Source organism: Rattus norvegicus, chromosome 1, assembly GCF_036323735.1.
Source record: "Rattus norvegicus strain BN/NHsdMcwi chromosome 1, GRCr8, whole genome shotgun sequence".
In the NCBI taxonomy this organism is placed as follows: Eukaryota; Metazoa; Chordata; class Mammalia; order Rodentia; family Muridae; genus Rattus; species Rattus norvegicus.
In genome coordinates this window covers 104,107,149-104,130,632 of record NC_086019.1, presented here as the reverse complement: position 1 = coordinate 104,130,632, position 23,484 = coordinate 104,107,149, and the positions used below count along the sequence as shown (strand labels likewise).

Genomic DNA, 23,484 nt, shown 5'->3' with positions numbered 1-23,484 from the left:
ATCCTTCCCAAGTCTGTAGTTCCTGTCTCCTTGTGGGTGGGGTTATTCAAACTCTTGGGGTAAAGGACAGACACCTCCACAAGGCAGCCTTAAAGATCAGATCTCATTGAGGGAACTGCATGCCATGGCATTTACAGGAGTAAAAGGTGAAGCTCACGTCCTGTGGCCTGAGCTCTTGAAAATTACCTACAGCGAGGAGGAGACAGGCCGGTCACCACCCACATGGGTACAGCTGTTATTTTAGCTATCTGGAAGGCTGAGGCAGAGGTAGAGAGGCCAGAGACATCTTGGGCAATTAAATGATATCCTGCATTAAAAGTAAAAGAGAGAACTTGGGGACTCAGTGGTAGAGTCCTTGTCTAGACCTCATAGTGAGGGGATGGGGTGTGGCTTAGTGGTAGAGTGATTCCTTAGAATGTGGAGGCTCTGGATTTCACCTCCAGCAGAGGGAAAAGAAGGGAAACCAATGGAAAAACCCTTGCAACCACTGCACAAAAGGCATAGAAAGATGGGGAAGACCTGAAGGCAGCCTGTTGCCTTCCTTGGTGATTGTGACATAAAGAACCAGGGTTTGGGTATTAGTTCTTAAGAGCCTGATCTTTATTAAGTTTAAAAATCCATCTCTCTGGCTCTGAGCTGAGCTGGCTTGATTTCTGGTCCTTTGGTGATCTGGAAGGATCTTGGCTGAATCAGAGCCCCCAGAGTTCTGAGACCTGCGGGTCGAGTCTGGCCTCTGTGGCATGAAACTAAGGAGAGTGTACATCTGAGAGCCTGACCAGCATGGGGGTCTGAGTCTGAGATAGGTGGGCCCGTGGATGTCTTGGGAAGAGGCCTCACCTGCCACAACTGTCCTCTCCTGTTCCTTTTCCAGGGAATGGCCATGTATGTATGGCCAGGCAGAGCCCACCCCTTCAGTGAGTAGGCTTCTCTCCCTAGAACCCACTTGGTGTCAAACAGAGGCTGGAAGAGGGCTGTGTGCTCTCTTTTAGGGCACCTGGGCTAGCAATACCAGTCACACGGTCCCTAGTCTGCTGCACACACTATAACCTTCTCCTTAGAACCCCTAAGAAGATGGAAAAGGGAGGAGTTCCTCTCTCCTTAGGCCTAGAGATCTAGGACGGGTTTTCATTCCTCAGACCCAGGGGCCCAGGCTCCAACCCTCCTCCCTGAAACCCTGGTATCCAGGATCCAGCCTTCCTCCCTCAGACCCAGGCCCCAGCAGGCCTACCTGGTCCCTTTCCATCCTTCCTGGCCCAACATCCCTGGGCTCGAGGTCCCGCCCTCACCTCCGGGGGCTGCAACTGCCCCTCCTCGACCTCATCCTCATCCTCAGACTCCTCAGGCACAGTGTCCTCATGTGTGAAGGGCACTGCGCAGGTGGGCGAGTGGAATCGCAGGCGGTAGAGCAGCCGCACCCAGCGTCCGAACTCGCAGTCACGGGTCTCTGGCGGAGCGCGCAGTTGCAAGTAAAAGGCGCGGCCAGTTCGGAACTTAACCTTGAGCTGCTGGCGGCTCACGTCATGAACAAACAGCTGCACGAATTGCAAGGGAAACAGCCTGAAGAGAGAAAGGGCAGCTCAGTCATGGCCTTGTGTTTCTTATCCCATCGCCATCCATTGCAGGCTCCCACTACTGGATGGACTGTGTGATGCTTAGAGTGGCCAGCTATGGACCCCTGCCTCAACCTCCTCTCTTGCATCCTGGTCCTGTCCTCTCAGATTCCTCGAAGCTATACCTTCCAGTTGTACTTCGAATCCCTATATCTCCATCTGAGCCCCATGCTTAGTTTGGTCCAATCAAAGCCAAGGTCGGGTCCTCATCATGGACTCCTCTGCTTGGGGGAAGGGGACAGAAGGGTCTCCCCTGGCCTGTTTATAATATTGATCGCTCTACTTGACAGTTCTCCATCTGTCCTGTTGACTTCACCAGTGGCTGATGTGAGCTCCTTGGATTCTGAACTCTGGGTTGATTCTGCTGTTTTCCGTGATATGGTTAACCACTGGAAGGATGCTCATAAAATATTTGAATAAATGTATTGCTCACACTTTCAGCTAGATTTAAGGTCCAACAAAGGAAAGGAAGATACAGTCCAGAGAGAGCAACCTGGCTCAGGCCACACAGAAAGGTGTGGAAACAAAGCCTGTGTTCATAACTCTGGGGCTTGTTGGCTACAGCAAGGAAGGGATCACCACATCCTCCTCTGGCCTGGTTCTACTGCTTTAGAGGAATGGTTGTGTCCAACCTCTTCATTCCTGTGCACACAAATACATATAACACATGCCTTCTGCTTCATGGTGTCCCTTGGTGGACAATGGATTTCCCTTAAATGTAACAGCTCTCGAGGTGACATTTACACACTGCTCATACGTGCCAGGTGCTTCATGAGCCATAGAGAGGAAGAGCTGTCCTGTCACCCTGTGTTCCAGATGAGGAGACTGACCACAGTGCAGACAGGATTGATCCTAAGCTCTGGGATCAAGAATGTTCCAGCCACAGGGTAGTCAAGTTGACTTAGCCTGGTTCCAGGAGGAGCCTGGAGTAGAGTTGGGGCTGATCGTCAACAGGGTTTGTTTTTTGACAATGATTCAGTAGCCCAGGCTGGCTTAGAACCAGTTGTGTCACTAAGCCTGGCCCTGAACTTCTGATCCTCCTGTCTCCCTGTCCTCTCCTGTTCCTTTTCCAGGGAATGGCCATGTATGTATGGCCAGGCAGAGCCCACCCCTTCAGTGAGTAGGCTTCTCTCCCTAGAACCCACTTGGTGTCAAACAGAGGCTGGAGAGGGCTGTGTGCTCTCTTTTAGGGCACCTGGGCTAGCAATACCAGTCACACGGTCCCTAGTCTGCTGCACACACTATAACCTTCTCCTTAGAACCCCTAAGAAGACGGAAAAAGGGAGGAGTTCCTCTCTCCTTAGGTCTGGGATTACAGTTTCCTAAGTTTTGTACCACTTTGTTAGGTGGAGGCAGGCAAAGACAGGGTCCGAGAGACCCCAAGCTTGCATTTAATATTCAAAGCCTGTTGTTGGAAACTATGTATCTTACCAGGGCAGAAAACTGAGTAATGTGTTCTCTTAGGTAAGGAGATAATTGGATGAATTCAGATATTTTTTTCTTTCACCTCCCCACCACACCCCCTTTCTTTTTTTTTTTTTTTAAGACAAAGTCTCATATAGTCTTGGGTAACTGGAATTTGTATTTCAGGCTGCCTCTCAAGTGCTGTGATTAAACATGTGGTCCACTGTGTCCAGCTAAATCCTTCTATTCTTTCCTTCCTCCCTTCCCTTTTTGCATGTGGTGGTCACAGGTTAGTGACTTGCATGTGCATGTGCACTTGCATGTGCTGGTCACATGTGGTGGTCACAGGTTAATGCTAAGGGTCTTCCTTCCTCTATCATTCTCCCACCTCATTTTTGGAGAGTTTTCACTTAACCTGGAGCCCAATGACTGGAGAGACTGGCTGGCTAGCAAGCTCCAAGCCTATCTCTGTCTCTCCCAACACTGGGATTTCCGTGGTTCTTGGCTTTTTAATATGGCTGGGATGACAAGCCTGTACCACTAGGCCTGGCCCTTTTCTATTTTCTCCCTGTCTTTTATGAACTGAGATAGGATGAGAAAGGATTCAGGTCTCCACAAATACCAGAGTGTGTACATGTAGCTACAAGTGTGTAAATGTTTCCTGTTTGCAGCTGAAATGGGACAAGGCCTAGGCTGGGGAAAGGGATGTTCTGTGTGGGGTTTGTACTTGGTGGTATTGATTTTCACAAGTTTTCAATGAGAGGGGCAGAGCAGAGCAGTGGACTGTAAGGAGCCTCAGGTTCTAGTCCTGATATCTGTGAGACCCTGAGCCATGGACCCAGTCTTTGAGCCTTACTTTATCTCTCTGGGACAGAGTAGTACTTGGAAAGCAGAAAGCATTGTGTAAACAGTCACCATCCTGACCCTGTGATGTCACCGAGGACTGTCCTCCCTCATCTTGTCTGACTTCTGACCTCTGTGAAGTGCCCTGTCATTTTTCTTAGTGGAGAAGTCTGGTGGTGCACTTGGTCCCCGGAGCCTAGGTGGCAAAATGTCGACAGGGAGGTTGGAGGAAGTTGGGACTTGAAGGGGCAGTCACCCGAGGAGCTGCAGGTGTCCATTCTCCTTGTCAGGGCCGGCTAGCAGCAGCAGGTCTGGCAGCTCCAGGGCAGGGCTAGAGGCTGCCACCCCCATGGTGACCTTGTTGGCGACTTCTCCAAACCGGGTCACCTGGGGCCAGAGGTTAGAGGCACGATAGATGGAGAACAGAATTCAACAGGGATCTGATGGGTGTTGGGAATCTCGACAGAGTGACAGGTCGTGAACTAGTGGAGACCAGGTTAGGAGCTGGGAATGTGGCTCAGTATATAAGCACATGCCTAGAATCCCCCAGTGAGGGGCTGCACTAAGGGGTAGAGCCCCTGCCTAATTTGAGTGAAGCTCTGGGTAACACCCACATTACCACTAAAAAGAAAAAAGAAAGTTGTGGGCTAGAGATGTTAGGATCAAAGGACAAGAACCATATGTGTGTACAGTCAAGGAAACTGAGACAAAGGCTTCTGAAGCCACAAAAAGCCCAGCGGGCTCAGAAATTATGTGGAACACTTGGAGTTCCAAAGAGTGATAAATGACTGGGGCTCCGTACATCAACGGGTTGGAGGTCCGGGGCTCCACACCTGCACGAAGTTGCTCTCAAAGATGGGAAAGTCGCGCAGCTGGTCGAACTCGCCGCTCAGGAGGTGGCGCTGGAGTCGCCCAGGGCGGCACGGGGCGTAGGCTTGAGCCAAGGGGCGGTCTGCAGGGGCGAAGGGTTGGCATCCACTCCAGGATGCCAGGTACCTGTACTCTGACCGGGGGCGCACGCGGGGCAAAGGCCTCCGCATTGCTGGCCCCATGCCTTCCCCGGCTCCCTCACTAGGGCCAACCCCTCCAGGCAGAACTCCTTTTGTCACCTTCCATCCCCTCCGAACTAGTCTCACCTGCTCTGCCGGAAGCCGGCTTAAGATCTCGTCCGCCCTTCATCGCCACGCCCCGGCCCTGGGTAGTAGGAACGCCGGGTGAAGCCTGGGACAGACAGATAAAGGGTGGGGCCTAGAGCTTGTGACTTTACAATAGGTGGCCCAGCGTTCCTTGACGTCATGAACGTCACCTCTCTCCGAGGCTGTGTCACCGGGGACGTGAACCCTAGAGGCCCGGATGGAGAAATGGCCATCCTAACTGCGGGAGCAGGCGAACGGGCGCTAGTGCGCAGGCGCGGCATGCGGCGCAGGCGCACGAGCCTCAGGATGAGATCTGTGTTTCCTAGGGTGCTGTATGGCGCTCGGCTCTTCCCAGCGCTTCGGTATGGTGGCCGCGGGTGCCGGCGTGACCCAGCTGCTAGTGCTCTTGTTGATGGTAGCCGCGGTTCCTAGCAGAGCCCGGGGCAGCGGCTGCCGGGTCGGAGCCGCCGCGCGCGGGGTGAGTGCTAGTGGCCGGGGCGGGGCGGCCTCCTGTGGGTGCTAGATGGCCTTCTCATGAATATTCATGAAAGGATGTGGTTTGCTTGGAACTTGGGCTGCGTGGCTTGGTGGTGCTAGCTAGCCTTTCATCTCAGTGCTCCGGAGGCTGAGGCTGGAGGATCAAGGAGTTTAAGGCTAACTTGGGCTGCTTGAGATCGTCTCAAAAATACAAAAATGGGGGTGTGATGGTGCACGCTTTCAATACTTCTATTCAGGTGGCAGAGGCAGGTGGATTTCTGAGTTCCAGGCCAACCTAGTACAAAGGGAGTTCTAGGCCAGACAGGGCTACATAGTGAGACCCTAACTCAATAAGTAAATAATAAAGCTATGGTAGGGCAGGGAAGCAGTGCCGTTGTGCAATGGGTGGAGTCATGTTCCTGAATATGCATGAGGAAGCCAGGTGCTGTAGGATGCCTGGGTAGGAGAAGCTTTAAATTAAGACATCTAAGGCATAGCCCTGGGCGTGGGGTGCAATCTTGACAACCTAGGTGTGCAAGGTCACCCTGGGTTACTTAAGGCCCTGTTTCAAAAAACCCAAAAATGGGGTGCTGGAGAAATGGGGCCAAGAGAACTGGCCGCTTTTCTGGAGTACCTGCGTTCGATTTCTAGCACCCATCTGGAGGCTCACAACTGCCTGTTAACTTCCGTTCCTGGGTATTGGACATTGTGTCCAATACCCAGGAACTTGCAAACATCTGTGCACAAAATTAAAAAAAGAAAAACCACAAAAAATTAAGTTGTTGTTGGTGCTTATCTGTAATCCCAAGCACTCAGTAGACGTAGGCAGGAGAGAAGTGGAATTCTTGACAATGTGAATGGTTGGGGTATGAACACGTGCCAAGGATGCCAGTGCCTGTGAATTCATGAATGGGGAGCAGAGTGTGGTGGTGCTTGCCTGTATTAGCACTAGGTGGTGGAGGTGCAAGAATTGTGGATTAGAGGCTAACTTGGGCTTTGCAGTGAGACTCTCAAAAACAAAAAGATAATGACCTGGGCATTGGACGGTAGAGTAACGGCTTGTAGGGTTTTCTTTGTGCTATGGAAATCAACGACATGAATATTCATGAACCCAGGGAAAGCCCTTGTGATTGGATGTGAGCATGAAGCTAAGGCTTGTCCTTCAGCCTGTCATTCTGTCCTGGTGTCAGTGGATTCTGCCCTGTCCAGAGCTCGAGTGGTTCTTACTTGGGGTCCTTGTCTCTCCTGCAGGTGGGAGCTGATGGCCATGAAGCTGAGGGCTGTGGCACTGTGGCATTGCTGCTGGAACATTCATTTGAGATTGGTGAGATCAGTGGGTCTTCAACCTTACACATATCCTTTGGCGGAGAGCCAAAACCAGAGATAGGAAAAGAGAAGTTGTTTTTAGGTGCCCCATACTTGTGGCTTCAAGGGTTCAAGGGTTTAATGCATACCCAAGGGTATGAAAATTATAAATATACACCTATACCTATATATGCATACATATAAGTGTATACACATACCACATGTACATACACACATGTATGCATATGTAAATGTACATATGTGTACATGTGCACAGCATACATGTGCATGTGTGATAGCTAAAGGAAGTATTTTATGCCAGGTAGCCGTCTTGGTACCCTCTAGCCACTTGTCACTGATTCTAGTGCCTGGAAGATAGGTTTTTAGTGACTCCCACACAGAATGTACAGCTGTGACCATCTTCTTATGATATGGGGTAATTGGGCTTTTTTGGCTTTTAGAACTTGCTTACACAGATGCCCAAAGATTGTTTAACTTGTCAGGACAGAACAGTTTTTGCCTGCTCATATAGATATTGAAGGTCTTCTTGTGGTTTTCACCTTTAAAATTTTATTTTCTTCCACAATTCCAGTTAGATCATAGTAGGGGAGTCAAATCAGGAACTTCAAACAGCTGGTTACATCACATCCATAGTCCAGAGCAGAGAGAAATTAATGCACACATGCGTGCTTATGCTCAGCCTAGGGTTAGGGCCCAAACCTAGGGAATGGCATCACCCACAGTGGGTGGGCCTTCCTACCTCAGTGAATGTGATCTAGACAGTCGCCTGCAGATATGCCTGCAGCCCAGCCTGATCTAGACATCCCTCACAGAGACTCTTCTCTGGTGATTCTAGATTGTGTCAGGTTGGCCATCAGGGCCCCCGACTACTCATGTAGCCAGCTGTCAATCTTGACAGGATCTCCCTCCATAATGTGTACTATTGCTAACTTGTATTTAATTTCTTTTATACAAATGAAATTTATAGAAATGAAATTTCTTTTATAGAAGTTAAATAAAGTTAGCCTCACATATTCACATCTGGGTGCATACACATGTGTGTCTATGTGCACACATATACATATGTGCACAGGAATATATATATATATCTGTGTGTATATAATTATTTCCTTCTTGCCTCCAGACCTGTAGGAGCAACCCCAGACCCAGTCAGCTGAAGAAGGATGTCAGAACAGACTTCTCTAGCCTCTGACCTGTCTCTTGCCTCCTCCATTCCCACAGATAGCCCTAGTTAGTCTTGTGAGGCAGTAGTGGAAGCATTGGCCCAGTTTGCTGCAGAAGCTGCCTGGGGCAGCACCACAAGACCCCCCTCTTTCAGGGAAGGCTGAGCTGGGCCAGCCCCAACGTCAGCCTGACTGAAGAGGGTGTGAGCTTTGCTGTCAGACTGGCCCTTAGCTTTGCTCACAGCTCCTTAATAGAGTCAGGCACTGTGACAGCTGGGCCTGGGGCAGTGCAGTACCTAACAGGAAACAGGTAGGTGAAGAAGCCTCCTGTCACCGAGATGGGGCAGGCCACACTGTAGGCGATTGTAAACGAGCCCAGTCCCTCCACAGGTGATGGCGCCAACTTCCAGAAGCGTGGCTCTCTGCTCTGGAACCAGCAGGACGGCACCTTGTCGGCGACACAGCGACAGCTCAGCGAGGAAGAGCGGGGCCGACTCCGGGTGAGGCCTGTGCAGCTGAGTGGGCTTGGCGCCTAACTTAGGCAGCCTTCCCCACGAGAGAGCCCAGAACAGCTGCCATCGACAGCAGGCTCCTTTCAAGTGTCAGCCTTGTCTGGAGTGGGCTCTGTCCGTGTTCCCACCAGAAGCTGCCGTGCTGCAGTTTTATTTCTGCCCAGTGTGAGGGTGTCAGGGACATTTGTTGTAGTGGCAAATCCAGTGCCTGGATGCCTTCTGTGTGCAGAAAGGCAGCAAGAAGCCTGTCTGCCTCTCTGCTTGCTCTCCATGGGGTTCTCTGTCCTAGCTGCCCACATAGACAACTATTTGTAGCATCTGGGTTTAGTGTGTTTAGTGTGGGGATCAGGTGTGGCTGGATCCAGGCACAGGAGTGCTGGATGCACACTGATGTGCTGATGCCCTAGGTGGCTTCTCCTCTGGGGTAAGGCAGCCTAGCTGTTTTAGCCTCACTTGGTAGAGAGGCCAACCCTATGGAAAGAGTTCTGGGCTGGTTCTTGTTAGCCAGAGGTTGTGGGAGGTGCTGCGAGGACAAGGCTAGGGGAGTGTTCTGACCAGCATGGTGGGCTGGCACTCCAGTTCATGGGACCCTGTATAACCTGCAGGATGTGGCTGCTGTCAATGGCCTCTACAGGGTTCGGGTCCCAAGGCGGCCTGGGACACTTGATGGTTCAGAAGCTGGTGGCCACGTGTCTTCCTTTGTCCCAGCGGTAAGTCACTGACATCCTCATTCCTGCTTGCCTCAGTGTCCCCAGCCTTCTGGAGCCCTTCCTGTGGGGCCCCGAGGAACTGTTTAGCTTGAACCGCTGCAGTGGGTGATGGTCCAAGGGACCTGGAGATGGAGATGGGGTTCTAGAGAGTACTTGTGCATTTGTGGGGGAGCACAGCAGAGCCCGGTAGCTCTCTGACTACCCTCACCCCACCCCGTCTTCCACAGTGTTCCCTGGTTGAGTCACATCTCTCGGACCAGCTGACCTTGCACGTGGATGTGGCTGGCAACGTGGTAGGCCTGTCGGTGGTAGTGTACCCCGGGGGCTGCCGGGGCTCTGAGGTGGAAGATGAGGACCTGGAGCTGTTCAATACATCTGTTCATCTGCGGCCTCCAGGCACCGCTCCAGGGTGAGAGCTGGAGGGAGACCAGGGCTACTGGCTGCCTCTGACGCCCAGGTACTGGGGCTCTGCCCCTCACCGTGCCCCTTCCCTCCATGTTTAGCCCCGAGACGGCGGCCTTCATTGAGCGGCTGGAGATGGAGCAGGCCCAGAAGGCCAAGAATCCTCAGGAACAGAAGTCTTTCTTTGCCAAATACGTGAGTGTGGCTTGATGACCCCCTGATGTGGCCTGTGGGAGGCTGAGGGCTGTGAACCCCACCTAGTTGTCCAGGGCTAAGTAGCTCTAGCGTCTGGGCTGGGTTGGGAGTGCAGGTGCAGGCATCCCAGGCCTTCTGGGAGCAGAGCGGGGTGGAAGGTAGCTGGGTGTGGACAGGAAAGCTATGGGCACGTGTGCAGGAGGGCCAGGAGGAAGGGGCAGCCCCGTACTCTTGAGAAGTGAGGGGTTGAATAGCCTGAGCCCATGGGGCCTGGGCCTGGAAGTCCTGGAGTAGGTGCAGGGATGCAGGTGGAGGTGCGGAGGAACCCGGAGGGCAGCCTGCCAGCCTGAGGTGTCTGTAATGGCCAGGCTTCCTGAGTGGGGCTGGGATGTGGAGGGGGGACCCTTTTGAGGAGCTGGCTACACGTAGTCCTCCAGCCCTTGAGGCTGGAGACTTGTGCCAGCCCTAATAAGGTAAGCTGGGCAAGGCCAGCAGGGCTCAAGGGAGAGGTAGGAGGGTGTTGAGGCTGTAGACACTGAGCCAAGCCCTTTCCCCTAGGGGCCTCAGAAGCCCCCCCATTTCAGGAACTGAGGTCTGGCAAACCTCAGCCCTTGCGTCTCTGCACTTACCTGAGGCTGGTCCTTCCCATGGCTGGGCTGCTGACCTGCCTCCCTCCCTCCTCAGTGGCACCTCATCCTGGGGGGGGCCGTGTTGCTCACAGCCCTGCGTCCTGCTGCCCCAGGGCCTGCGCCAGCGCCAACGGAGGCCTAAGTGAGGACCCAGTCCCCTGCCCGCCTTGCCCTCTGCCCGTGCCCTCCTGTCCCTCCTGTCCCCTGCCCTGGCCCTGCCTGTAGTGACTAGGGGACCCAGCCCCTCCCCTCTGTGGCCCTGGCCCTCATCACTTACCTCTGTTCCTCTTTGCCTGTCTCTGTCCGTCTGTCTTGCCTGCAGTGGATGTACATCATTCCAGTCGTGCTGTTCCTCATGATGTCGGGAGCGCCGGACGCCGGGGGCCAGGGCGGTGGTGGGGGTGGGGGCAGCAGCCGGTGAGCAGCTGTGCCACCTAGAGCCCCTCAGAGCCTCTTGTCCTTGGCCAGCCCTAGAAGGACTCTATCTCCCTGTTGCATGAATATGGAAGGCCGTCCCTTCCCATGAGCCCTCTGGCCTTCTTGTAAGTCCCTCATTCTCTCCCTGAGCCTCTCTCTCTGTTCCTGTTGACTGAGAGTTGGGTGTAGCTCCCTGTAGCCAGCTCACTGGCTTCCCTGGGCACTGCAGCTGTGTCCCACCATGTGGTACCGTGTCCCTCTTTCTGCTAACCGCCTGTCCCACTCCACTCCACCATACACTTTGGGAACTTGCCGAGCTCTCTCCAGCCTCTGTGCCTTTGCCCTGCAGCCCTGTTCACCCTCACTGTCACACTCAGGCTCTTTGCCAAGGATATGTGGCCCAGAGGCCTCTGCTGTTAGTGGCTGGGTCTGCCTCCAGCCCACTCTTCATGTGGCATGCCATGCTGTGCTCTGCCCCCCCCTCTGGTGCCCCAGAATACCATGGTGACTTTCACCACTATCCTTTCGGTCTCTGGATGTCCAGCCTGGATCCATCACCAGGAGAGGACTGTGGGCCTCCATGTTAGTCTGTCTTCTGTGAATGCACACTCTAGTAACTTGTGTGCAGGTTTTGAGAGCCAGTTTTGCACTAGCTGCTCGACAGCTGCTGGCATGGCCGTGCTCTTGCACATGCACGGCCGTGGGCATGGGGATTGCTGTGCAGCCTCAGCTATGCTGTGGCTGTTGATTAAACCATCCCCTAAACAGCCACAGTTCACCTTGCTTCCTGCCTTCTGTGCTTGTAAGTAGTCCTGGGTCGCTGCGGTCGTTCGTCCAGTTTATGTTTGGATGGCTTCTTAAAGCATGTTACAAAGGGATGCCTGGGAAGATCCAGGTTTCTGTGAGCAAGGACGCCTTCCGCACTGTAGGAGGAGGCTGGTTCCTGACCCTCCTGACGCCTTTGTTCATCCCCCTCCCAGCACATCAACGCTCGCTGGCACAGCAGCTGCACAGACTCGTTTAACATCCCTCATCCTCACACGAGGAGTGTGTTGGTGCATTTGGTATTAGTTGGAATTCCAGCATTCCAGTTGCTGCCTGGAAGTAGCCATGAAGTAGTGACTTTAAGGCTAGCCTGAGCTACATAGCAAGACCCTGTCTTAAGGAACCAATGGGGTTTAATGCTTGTCTTCCATGCATGAAGCTGTGGGTTCTACCCCCAGCAGTGCATAAGCCACCTGGGCGTGATGGCAACACTTAGGCTCAACTCTCATGGAGTAGAGGTCGGAGGATCAGAAATTCATGGTATTGTGGTATTGTTTGGTGATACAGCAAGTTTGAGGCTATCCTGAGCTATGTAAGACTCTTGCCTCAAAACAAAGAAGAAAACCAAACCAAGGCTGTCCTTGGCACTTGGGACCTGCCTGTGAGGCCAGTTTCCATAGTCTAATGACTGTGGCGTGACCTGGAGTTTCAGTTACATCTGTGTGTGGAGATGCAGCGTCTGACAGAAGCTGCTCAGGGGAGGAAGGACAGGTTAGGCTCATGGGTTCAGAGGGTGTGGCTCACCCCTGTGGGGTTGGCCTGACCAGCCTGCCTAGGTCATGCAAGCCAAATTGTAATGGAGGCTGCTCATGTTGGGGTAGACAGGAAGCCGAGCGAAACAGTCTGGGTCAGGCAGCACCTTTAAAGGCCCACCCCTTGGGGATTTAGCTCAGTGGTAGAGTGCTTGCCTAGCAACCACAAGGCCCTGGGTTCGGTCCCCAGCTCCGAAAAAAAGAAAAAAGAAAAAAAAAAAAAAAGGCCCACCCCTTCAGGTCTGCTTTCTGGGTTCTATAGTTTCTCAGAACAGCAGCAGCTCTAGTCCCATGAAAGTGTCCTGAGGCCTCCCCAGCAGGCCATCCTCGGGTGTGAGCTCTGCAGTTAGGTGGCCAGGAAAGCGCAGATGTCACCCATCTCACCTGTTCAGCAGCAGGCAGGCTGGCTACCTCAGCACCAGCTCACAGTGGACATTCCCTTGTGATGCCCCTTCTGGAGCCTCTCTGCCCTCAGCATCCCCTGGTGATGTGGCTGCTGACACCCCTACATGCCACAGTGTGACACACAGCCTTCGTCCCAGGGGTTTGGCTCATTTTTCAACCCCTTGCTATTCATGGAAGTTGACTCTTCTGTGGTGAGCAGAGGATGACAACCACAGAGGCTGGGCCTTGTGTTTCCACTGCATGCTGCCCTCTTTCTTGATTCCTACAGAGACCCAGACTGGCACTTTTTCTGGAAGGTTTACTGTGCTGATCTGAGCCCTTGGTTAATTTTGGGTGCCACCTTGTGGGCTGGGGTGTAGCCTGGTGGTTAGGTGCTTGCCTACTATGTGTAAGGAAGGCTCTGAGTTCCGTTTCCAGTACTGCCCAAACACTGCAGTATGTGTAAAGAACTAAACCAAGCAGAAACTAAAACAGCTTAATGGGAAAATGCACTCATGAAGCAAACAGGTTGCCCTCAAAGCTTGAGAAACAGACGGTAAAGGTGAATTCTATAGGTTGTCAGGCAAGTGAGGCCTGGGGTGTGGCTCAGGCAGAGTGCTTGCCCACTACCCATTACCCAGGAGGCCCTGGGTTCAAACAACAAAAGCATATACTGAGATTCTGTGTCACTCCAGCTAGCTAAGAAACATCCTGGCGAGGCTGTGTATGATGTTGAACTCACACACTGCTGGTGGGAGTGCAAACTGCCCCAGCATCTGTGGATGTCTGTACAAAGGGTCTCAAGAAATTGGCAATAAGTCTTCCACACTAGCTAGGTTTGACCCGCCTCTGCTACCTGAAGTCCTGGCAGTCAGATTCCACAGAGGAGCTCCCACACTGATGACTGCAGAACATGGGACCTCCCTCTGTGCCCAGTGACAGAAGTGGGTGAGGGGAGCAAATGCACACACAGCAGAGTTGTTTCCAGCCAAAAAGAATGGACGAAGCCTTCTTTACAGAAAATGGATGCAACTAGGTAATCACGTCCATGACTGAAGCCTGGCTGAGACACTTGTGTGGCCTCTCATTTTGGGGAGGGGGAGACGGGTGGGTGGGTTTGGGAGATGTGCTCTCATGCAGCGCCTGTGTTTGGGGCTGCTGGGACAGCAGGTGAAGGTGTCACTAAGCCTGATGACCTGAATTCAGGCCAGATCTGTATGGTGCAGGTAGATAACTGACTTCCTCAAGCTGCCCTCTGGCCTTACATGCAGGTCATGGCAAGTGTGCGTGGAGTAATTTAAGACTGTGGACATGTTTTGGAAGACAGTGTCTTGCCTGCAGTCACCTGCAGAGCCATCTCCACATCTTAGTGGGTGGAGCTATGGCTACTGTACCTGGCGGCTTTCCCTCTGCTTCAGGCTGTTTCCAGTGCTGCTGTGTTCCCTCTGCTGACTCCGTCAGGCTCCCTGCGCCCCGTCCCAGCTAAACTAATTCTTGTTGCTGCCTGAAGAGCTCGGTGTCCAGGGTGTCCGGGGATGTGGATGCAGTAGCTCCATATAAAGCCTTCTAGTCTCTCTGTCCCCTGCCACCTCCTGGGAGGCAGTTGCTGTCTGCACAGACAGCAGCAGCGGTCCCGCAGGGTGTTTTGTGAAAGCCTGTAGCTTACTTTGTTTGCAGCCAATCGTGGTGAGTCTCCTGCATTGTTTTCTTACCACTGTACCTGCAGGACGCTTGCCCAGACAATTTGCTGAGTGAGATCTGAGTTTGAATGTGCTCATATGCACGCTCACTCATGCTGCCCATTCCTACGCTACCTCAGCTGCACTCCTACCAGTGGCTCCAGCAGCCTTGCTTCCCTGTCCCTAGGTCCTCCAGACTGCAGCCTCATCTGTCACCCAGCTCCCTGCGCAGTGGCTTCTATATTGTTTTAGAAATGCTGTCACTGGCCCAGGACAGGGCCCTGCTCTGCACCAGACCCTACTCCACTATTTCTTCCCTAAAGGCTGCTGTGGAGGTAACCGCTGTGGCAAGACACCGACCGGGAGCTTCACGCACTCCCTCCTGGACCTTCAGTCTAGCTGTCTCCCTGGCCTTCCCACCCATGGCATCTTCCACCCACCTTCCACCCCATCTTGGGCTTCTTCCACCAAAACCGACCTCATTGCTGCCTTCTCATGGTTTCTAGCACCCACAGGACAAAGTCCCAGCCCACCTCACCGTGGCTTGGCATTTGATGCCCATAATTAGTGCGTCAGGCACCCCCATCCCTCTGCCACAGCCCCTTTGTCTACCCCAGCTTGCGGCCTCAGGCATAAGATGAAGGGTAGCTCAGGGGTTGGACTACCCCACATTCCTTGTCCTGTGCATAGACACCCTTCTCTGTTCCCCAGAAAGCTTCCCCTTCCTGGCTCCCAGCCTCAGGCTGGCCCTTAGCCTGTCCTTAGCTACTTTAATATTGTATGTAACTCTGCTGCCCAGTGTAGCTCCTGAAGTTCTGGAGGCTTCTTACCCTTGGAAACATTCTGACAAGGGCCGGAGCTGTTCTTGGGCTTCTAGCTGTCCTCCACTGTCCTGGCTAGACACATCTGGAAGCAGGGAACCTCAGTTGAGACAGTGCTTGCTTTTTTTTTTCTTCTTTCTTTCTTTCTTTCTTTCTTTTCTTTTCTTTTCTTTTCTTTTTTTTTTTTTTGAGACTGGGTTTTTCAGTGTATTTCTGCCTGTCCTGAAACTCACTCTGTAAACCATGCTGGCCTCCAATTCAAAAATCCTCCTGCCTCTGCTTCCCAAGTGTGGGAATTAAAGCCTGCATCACCGATGCCCAGCTTTATTTTCTTAGTGATTGATGTGGGGGTGCCCAGCCCACTGTGGGTGGTTCAGTTTCTAGGCTGGTGGTCCTGGGTTCTATAAGAAAACAGGCTGAGCAAGCCATGATGAGCAATTAGTAAGGAGCACCCTCCTTGGCCTCTCCATCAGCCCCTGCCTCCAGGTTCCTGCCCTGTTTGAGTTCCTGTCCTGACTTCCTTCCTGACTTCGTAGTGGTAGACTACGAAGTTGAAATGTAAGCGAGAAAACCCTTTCCTCCTCAACTTGCTGTTGGTTATGGGGTTTCAATACGGTGATAGAAACCCTAACTGAAACACACACAGTGGCTTGTACCTACCTTCCGTCTTGTGTCGTGTTTGCATAATCAAGACCCATTCTGTTCTAGCCCCTGGTACACGTGGGCCCACTCCCTGGAATGTGGACACTCATCGTTGAGTGACTCAGTGTGAACGGGTGTAAGACCATAGTCAGAATCTGAAGCCAGGCTCGATGGCACAGAATGTAATCCCAGCACTGAGAAGTCGGAGCAGGAGGATCAGGTTCAAGGTCATCCTTGGCTACATAGGGAGTTCAAGGTCAACCTGGGCAGCATGAGACCCTGTCTCAGACAAACAAACACTTGCTGTGAATGGTACTGTGTTAGGAGTAAAAACGTTTATTTCTACAGATTTTTCCACAGCTCCCCTCACCCCAACTGTTCTTTACTGGGAACAGTTTGCAGTGCCTTAGACAGCTGGGTTGCAGTTCCACTCTGAGCTAGCAGGTGGCGACAGAGTCCCACTAGCTCCTTTCCAAACACACCAGCGGATGCTGGGCAGTGTTGGTCCTTCAGGCAAGTCAGTCCTAAGAAGCCTCTGTCCTAGCAGCTGCTGGTCTCCAGTGTCCTGCAGGTGTTGTACAGATGTTTTCATCTGGAAAACAAGTCATCTGAGGTCTTCCATTGCTGACGCCTGAAGAACATAGAGGGCCTGGCAGGGGACAGAGCAGTCTCATCAGCCTCCATCAGTCTCACAGGAGTCCCAGAGCCCATTGCTGGCCAGTTCGGGATTACATGCTATGCTGGCCTTGCCACTCACCGCTGTGTCTGGAGGCAGCTCTCTTCCCTCTCTCGGAGCTCATCCTTTGCTTCCTGCTCCCAGGTCTCATTCCTCCAGGCAGTGTCCAGTATCCAGGACAAACAGAAAAAAAGAGTGTCACAAAGCCCCTGCCACACCTGGACTCGGACTTACTGGCCATGCATCAGGATCAGCCTCCTGCCATGACATTTTGTGGCCGCTGGTGACCCACCTCCCTCTTGGGGCCTGAGGATCTCAGCACCAGGGCAGGGGGCAGGGAGAGCAGAAGAGGAGCCCACTTAGAGGTCCTTGGCATTAAAAACTGGGGAGAAGGAGGGTGCAGAGGAGAAAGGGAATAAACAGGAAGAGGAAGGAAGTGAGGTCAAAGGTCAGACGATGGAAGAAAAACAGGAAGAGAGATGGGAGATTGGTTTATTGGCAAAGCGTTTGTTATGCAGGCAGGAAGATCCAAGTTTGAATCCCAGTACCCACACTGCAGCTGGCACAGTGGCAGGCATCTGGAAGTAACCCTGGTGCTGGGGATTCCCAGGGCTTTCTGGCTGGCCAGACTCACCAAATCAGCAGGTCGCAAGTTCACTGAAAGACCTTGTCTCGAAAATTAAGGTGGAAAACTAGAGAGGGCACCAGATGTTGACCTCCTAGCTCCACATATGTCCTCATAGGTGAGCACACCATATGCATACATGCACATACAAGCTAAGCAAGTTTTTTTTTTTTTTTTGGTTCTTTTTTTCAGAGCTGGGGACCGAACCCAGGGCCTTGCGCTTCCTAGGTAAGCGCTCTACCACTGAGCTAAATCCCCAGCCCCATAAATAATTCTTTTTTTTTTTTTTTTCGGAGCTGGGGACCGAACCCAGGGCCTTGCGCTTGCTAGGCAAGCGCTCTACCACTGAGCTAAATCCCCAACCGCTAAGCAAGTTTTAAATGGGTTACACCTAGGGTAGACCTCTGTTCTGCACCCCCCCCACACATGCACACCTTGAGAGGATGGGGAGACAATGCAAGAAGGAGTGACAGGAAGGCCAGAAGGAATACCATAGGAGTGTGAGGGACAGAGGAGAGCACGGTGAGGGACACCCAGAAAGGGAGTGAGGAGGAAGCAGTGTGTGTGTGTGTGTGTGTGTGTGTGTGTGTGTGTGTGTGTGTGAGAGAGAGAGAGAGAGAGAGAGAGAGAGAGAGGAGGGGGTGAGGGGAGATCAGCACCATGGATCAGAATAGATATGAGGGGAGGAGAGACAGAATAGCAGAGACAAGAAAGAGGGCTTGAATGGTCAAGGGAGATAAACAGCAGAGACGCTAAAGGCAGCTTCTAAGTTTCAGTGAGGAAAGACAAAACATCAGGGGAGGGGATGATGTTACAGCACTGGTAGCAGAGTCTGGGTTGTAAAGAAAATGGAGGAAGAAAGAGAATAGTGATGGGGAACAGAAGATTCCAGAAAGAACAGTGAGAACATGAGGGCAAGGACAGAAAACAAACGGCAGAGAGCCCAGGAAGGGGGAATGGGCAGCCCAGGGAGGAGAAGAAAGTAGGGATAGAGAAGAGAGCAAGGAAGACGGGCAGGTGGAGGGGGTGGGGGGATCAAAGTGGACTGAGCACTCTTGATCACATTTTATGTCCCCAGATTAGGACCCAGAGACAGACAGAAGCCTGGACTGTGGGGAGGGAACTAGGAGGACATCAAGCCCTGGGTATCCTGCCCTACATCCTCTGAGACTAGGACAGGGCTAGCAGGTGAGAGGGCACGATGGGGCCAGGAAACAGGAATGCCAGTTGTGATGGAGAAATGAGCAGGGTACTTGGAATATGTCTTTAATCCTAGAACTCAGGAAGCAGAGGAAGGCAGGACTCTGAGTTCCAGTCCAAGTTTGTTTACAGAGTAAGTTCGAGGATAGCCAGGACTATACAGAGAAACCCTCTCTTAAAGAATCAGAAGAAGGAAGAGGAGGAGGGGGAGGAGGAGGAGGAGGAGGAGAGATGGAGAAATTAGCGTGTGTAAGGTATATAGAAAAGGAGGGGGATAAAGAAAGGTGTGAAGATGCTATAGGAAATGAGAGGGGAAAGGAGGGATATGAGGGGAAGGAGAAGAAAGGAAGAGGAGATGGGCAGAGAAGGAAGCAGGGGACTGGGAGGTGATGGAAGAGAAGGCCGTAGAGTAGAGTGAGTTGGGAGGATAAAGGAAGAGATGATGGAGGGAAGAGAGAGAGAGAGAGAGAGAGAGAGAGAGAGAGAGAGAGAGAGAGAGAGATGAAGACAAGCACAGGCCCAAGGAGAGGGCCAGGACAGAAGAGTTATAAACAGATGTAAACAGGAGGAAGATAGGGGAGGAAGAGGAGGAAGAAGGGGAGGAAAGAAGAGAAAGAAATGGATGGGAAGGGGAAGGAGGAAGAGAAGTGGATACAGGAGGTGAAGGAGGAAGCAGAAGAAATGGAGAAGGAGGAAACAGGAAAAGGATGAAGGAGGGGTGGAGGAGAGGAGGGAAGGGAGGAAGAGGGGTATAGATGAGATTAGGAGAGAAAGGAAGTAGATTGGGGTAGAGGGGGTTGAGGACAGCAAAAGAAAAGGAATGGATGAGATAAAGGAAAGGAAGGAAGAGAAGAGGTAGACGCAGGAAATGGGCTGGAGGAGAGGAAGTGGAGGAGAAATAGAGGAGGAATGAAGGAAGATGCGGGAATAGAGGAGGAGGGGAAAGAGGTGGTCAGAAAGAGAGAGTAGTTGGAGGGAAACAAAAAGGGGGAAAGGACATAAATGAAAGGAAAGAGAAAGGAGTAGAAAAGACGGAGGAGGAGCAGAAGAGGAGAGAATAGAGGGAACCGAGGAGAAGAAGGGGTTATAAAGGTGATGGAGAAGGTGAAAGGAAAGGAGGGGGATAGAGGAGCCAGGAGAGGGGGATAAAGGGGAGGGGGTAGAGGAGGGGATAGAGGAGCCAGGAGAGGGGGATAGAGGAGGGGATAGAGGAGAAATAACTGGGGAAACAGAAGCAGGAGCAATAGGAGATGTCGGAGAGAAGGAAGAACTGCAGGAGATATTGGATGAGACACTGTAGAGGAAACCACTGTAGAGGGAAGACAGAGGAGGTAGAGGGGGAAGGGGAAAGAGAAGATAGAGGATGTGTGGAAGACCATAGAGATGCATGTGGAAGAATAGAAGGAAAAAAGGGTAGAAGAGGGGAATGAAGAGAAAGGGATGAAGAGGGATAGGAGAAATGAAGGAGAAGCAGGGAAGAGGAGGAGAAATTGAATAAGGGAAAAGAAGAGTTGAATTCATGATGAAAAGAAGAGAAAAAGTAAGAATAAAGGATGGGTAGGAAGGCAGGAGAGGATTGATGGAAGAAAAAAAGAGGGAAGGAAAAATACTAAAAGATGATACTGAGGGGTTGTACAGGACTAAAGAAGATGGACAGGAAATGGGAGACGATGAGTAGGCAAAGGGAAGGGAGAGCACAGGAAAACACAAAGTGGGAGGGGGAAGAAGAGGGAGTGGGGGACAGGGCTGAGGAAAGGGAAGAAGGGAATAAGTCAGAAGGAAGAAGGAATGATGGACGGCAAAGGAAGAGCAAGCGAAACAGGATGGGCGAGCCGGAGCGGCAGGAAAAGATACGGGCAAGAGGGAAGGAGGAGAGAAGATGAGGAAGTGGAGGAAGAGGGTGCAGAGAAAGGGAGAGGAGGAACAGAAGGAGCTTGAAAAGAGATGGGCTGAAGAGAAGGAAGGCAAGGAGGGCGAGGAGGAGAGGCAGACAGGACAAGAAGTTGGAGAAAGATTAATAGGAAAGGAAGGAAAGGAAGACGGGAGAAGAGTGAAAGAGAGAGGAGATGCAGGGAGAGGCTGAGAGGAGAAGGTGAGGAGGTGGAGGGGTAAGAAACCAGAGAAGTAGGAGAAGGAAGGGGGAAAGAGGTCACAGGAAGAGGAAGAAGATGACGAAGAGAATTTTAGAAAATGGCAAGGTGATGAGGAATAAAAAGAGGAAACAGAAGAGGCAGAGGAAGGAAAGGAAGACTCGTGTGAAGGGGGAATGAGAGGACAGGGAGGAGAAAGACAAAAGAGAAAGAGGGGGCAAGGAAGGAAAGCAGTCACAGAAGGAGAATTAGGAAAAAGCTGGAAAAGGAGACAGCAAAGGGAAGACAAGAGGATGAAAAGAGGGAAGAGGAAGAATATAAGGGGAAAAGAGAGGGATCCGTAAGGGAAGGAGGAAGTGGGACGACACAGGGGAAGAGGTGGTTGGGGAGAAGATGGAGGTAAAAGCAGACTAGGAGGAGGGAGGATGAACAATGACGAGGTAGAGAAAAATCACAGAAGTAGAGGAGGATCGGGGTGGAAAATATGGAGAAGGAAGAAGTGGGAGGAAGAGGGGGAGCAGGAGGAGAAGTGGAGACTGATTTGGAGGATGGGAGGAGGAGAGAGGTAGCAGGCAGTTGAGGGATTAACAAGGGAGAAACAGGGCACAGAAGGGGCAGGAGAAGTGGGAAGAGGCGATGTGGAGGGATCGGGGACTATGAGAAGACAGGAAGGGAAGAACTCGAGGCGTACAAGGAAGAAGACACAGGAAAAACCAAAATTGAAAGGAGGTTGAGGACGGAGAGAAGGAGGATGAGAGGACAGTAAATGAAAAGGTAGAAGGAGAGGGGGAAAAGAGGAAGCAAAAAAGAGAAGTAGGAAGGAGAACAAGAAGATGAGATGAAAAGGGGGGAAATGGAGGGAGAGGGGAGATGTGGAGGAGAAGGAAGGTGGGGGGAAAGGGAATAGGTGTGCATGAGAGGATGGGAAGGAGAAAGGGGACTCAAAAGTAGAGGAGGAGATAGAAGAGAAAGTGAGAGGAAAAGAAAGAGGAAGTAGAAGATAGGAGAAAGAAAGATGGAGGAGGGGCTGGAGGGATGGCTCAGTGGTTAGGAGCACTGACTGCTCTTCCAGAGGTCCTGAGTTCAAATCCCAGCAACCACACGGTGGCTCACAAGCATCTGTAATGGGATCTGATGCCCTCTTCTGGCCTGCAAGCACACATGAAGGGAGAATGTTGTATACATAATAAATAAATAAATCTTTTTAAAAAAAGATGGGGGTTGGGGATTTAGCTCAGTGGTAGAGCACTTGCCTAGCAAGCAAAAGGCCCTGGGTTCAGTCCCCAGCTCCGACAAAAAGAAAAAAAAAGATGGAGGAAGAGGCTATGGAGGAGGAAATAGAGGGTGGGGAGGATATGTAGCTGATGGACAAAGAGGAGATACAGGAAGATATGGAAAGAATTAGGATATGAAGAAGAAGAAATGGAGGAGAAAGAGGTGGAAGAGGAAGAGTGGCAGGAAAAATAGACGGCGAGAAAAGTAAGACAGTTGAGGGTGAGGAGAACAAGAAAGAGACGACAGAGCAGCGGGAGGAGGTGAGAAGAGTAGGAAAGATAAGACAAAGGAGGAAGAGGAGGTAGAAGGGAAGCCAAAGGAGATGGAAGAGAAGGTGAGGCAAAGGAAAGGTGGGAGGAACAAGTGAGGTGAAGGTAAAGAAGGAAAGGGCAGGCGCTGAGGCAGGGGGGTGAGGGGAAGGGAAGGCAGAAGAGAAGCAAGTAGGGAGGATGCGAAGGAGGGAGAGTAGACAGCAGCGATGAGGAAGGGGATGAAGGGGAGAGAATGGAGAGACGCAGGCAGAGGCGTAGGTGAACAAAGCGATGAAGGAAAAGGAGAGGTGCTGGAGGAGCAGGGCAAGGAGATAGAAGAGGAAACGATGGAGGAGACTGGAGAGGACATGAGGAGAAGGAAGCCATAGAGGAGGATAGTGAAGAAGATGGAGAAGAAAATGGAAAGGGAGATGGGGAAGAACAGGAGTGAGGAGACTGTGGAGTTAGAGAACAGGGGAGGGGTGGGTGAGGAAGACAGAGGAGAAAGAGGTGAATGAGGAAAAGGAGGTGGAAGGGGGAGACAGACATAGGAGATGGGGATAAAGGAGCAGTAGGAGGTAAAGGTGAAGAATATGGAAGAGGGGGAGGTGTAGGAAAGAGAGGAAAGATGGTAAGAATGGGGAGGAGGAGGAGGAGGAGGGAGATGGGGAAGAGCAAGAGACACTGAGGGAATAGAGAAGTGGATGGGGAGGAGAGGGTGGGGGAGGGGCTGGAGAGAGACGCTAGAGCAGGAAGCAGGTAAAGTGAGAGGAGGAAGCAAGGGCGGAGGAGGGAGAGACACAGGAAGAGCTGTAGAAGGACAAAATTGAGAAAGATGGCAGAGAAAACAATGGAGACGACAGTGAGATGAGGAGGAAATGAGATAAGGGTGGAAAGAAAGAGGAAGAGGAGCTGGAGAAAAGGTAGAGGAGTAGATGGAGGAGTAAAGGGGTGTGGGAGAGAAGAAGGAGATAGAGAAAATGAAGAAATGAAGTCCAGGTAGGAGGCTGAGGAGGAGGAAGTAGATAGGAAGAGGAAATGTAGAAGGAAGAGCAGGAGAGAGAGGAGATGAAATAGGACGGTGATGAGGAGAAAGCAGGAGAACGGGGAGAGGAAGGAAGGGAGAGGAAGGGGGAAGAGGAGTAGACAAAGGCAGAGGAAAAGGGGAGGAAGAGAAGACGGAAGAAGATGAGGAAGAAGGATGAGATGGAGAGGAAGGAGGAAAAGGAGATGAAGAAGAATGGGGGGCAGGAAGGATGAGATTAGGGAGATACAAGAGAAGCAAGAGAGATAGGGAAAGAGAAGGAAGGAGAGAATGAGACAGTAGGAGGAAAGGGAAGAGGACGGGGATGAAGAGGAGGAAGTAGAACAGAAAAGGAGGTGGAGCAGGAGGAGAAGGGAGGAGAAAGAGAAGGAAGAGGGGATGGAAGAGAAAGAAGA

The 23,484-nt window shown here is 52.0% G+C and overlaps 2 protein-coding genes and 1 non-coding gene across 19 annotated transcripts; 2 read left to right on the top strand and 1 right to left on the bottom strand.

Annotated features, from left to right (window-relative positions):
- Positions 1-89: 89 nt before the first annotated feature.
- Positions 90-5,156, bottom strand: Garin5a (golgi associated RAB2 interactor 5A). 15 transcript variants are annotated; one of them, XM_063266601.1, is made up of 5 exons: positions 4,994-5,156; positions 4,691-4,809; positions 4,114-4,244; positions 1,229-1,557; positions 90-307 (listed from the first exon to the last, which is right to left on the bottom strand). In XM_063266601.1, the coding sequence occupies exons 1-5, from the start codon at positions 5,034-5,036 to the stop codon at positions 183-185; spliced, it is 747 nt and encodes a 248-aa protein (XP_063122671.1). In that variant the 5' UTR covers positions 5,037-5,156; the 3' UTR covers positions 90-182. The 15 variants fall into 15 exon arrangements, with proteins under 15 accessions (XP_063122671.1, XP_063122685.1, XP_006229242.2 ...); XM_063266615.1 differs by having other exon boundaries at positions 1,287-1,557; XM_006229179.5 differs by lacking the exon at positions 90-307 and adding an exon at positions 579-746 and having other exon boundaries at positions 4,994-5,134.
- Positions 5,157-5,223: 67 nt separating this feature from the next.
- Positions 5,224-11,593, top strand: Emc10 (ER membrane protein complex subunit 10). 3 transcript variants are annotated; one of them, XM_063283943.1, is made up of 7 exons: positions 5,224-5,471; positions 6,722-6,794; positions 8,350-8,459; positions 9,077-9,181; positions 9,409-9,590; positions 9,685-9,778; positions 10,463-10,747. In XM_063283943.1, exons 1-7 carry the CDS (start codon positions 5,328-5,330, stop codon positions 10,547-10,549), a joined length of 795 nt encoding a protein of 264 aa, XP_063140013.1. In that variant the 5' UTR covers positions 5,224-5,327; the 3' UTR covers positions 10,550-10,747. The 3 variants fall into 3 exon arrangements, with proteins under 3 accessions (XP_063140013.1, XP_006229063.1, NP_001004221.2); XM_006229001.5 differs by having other exon boundaries at positions 10,337-10,747; NM_001004221.2 differs by having other exon boundaries at positions 5,265-5,471; positions 10,730-11,593.
- A 10,145-nt stretch (positions 11,594-21,738) lies between these two features.
- On the top strand, positions 21,739-21,813 carry Trnaa-agc69 (transfer RNA alanine (anticodon AGC) 69). Its single transcript has one exon. It is a non-coding gene; the product is annotated as a tRNA-Ala (tRNA).
- Positions 21,814-23,484: the final 1,671 nt, after the last annotated feature.

Excerpts from the sequence above, each read along its gene's own strand:
- Garin5a (XM_039100941.2), bottom strand. The coding sequence starts at position 4,909 with ATGGGGCCAGCAATGCGGAGGCCTTTGCCCCGCGTGCGCCCCCGGTCA. Across the intron at positions 4,245-4,690 it reads TTGAGAGCAACTTCGTGCAG|GTGACCCGGTTTGGAGAAGT; the intron begins GTGTGGAGCCCC and ends CTCTGGCCCCAG. Across the intron at positions 747-1,228 it reads GAAGGATGGAAAGGGACCAG|TTTCATGCCACAGAGGCCAG; the intron begins GTAGGCCTGCTG and ends CACTCTCCTTAG.
- Emc10 (NM_001004221.2), top strand. The coding sequence starts at position 5,328 with ATGGCGCTCGGCTCTTCCCAGCGCTTCGGTATGGTGGCCGCGGGTGCC. Across the intron at positions 9,182-9,408 it reads TGTCTTCCTTTGTCCCAGCG|TGTTCCCTGGTTGAGTCACA; the intron begins GTAAGTCACTGA and ends CGTCTTCCACAG. Across the intron at positions 9,591-9,684 it reads CCTCCAGGCACCGCTCCAGG|CCCCGAGACGGCGGCCTTCA; the intron begins GTGAGAGCTGGA and ends CTCCATGTTTAG.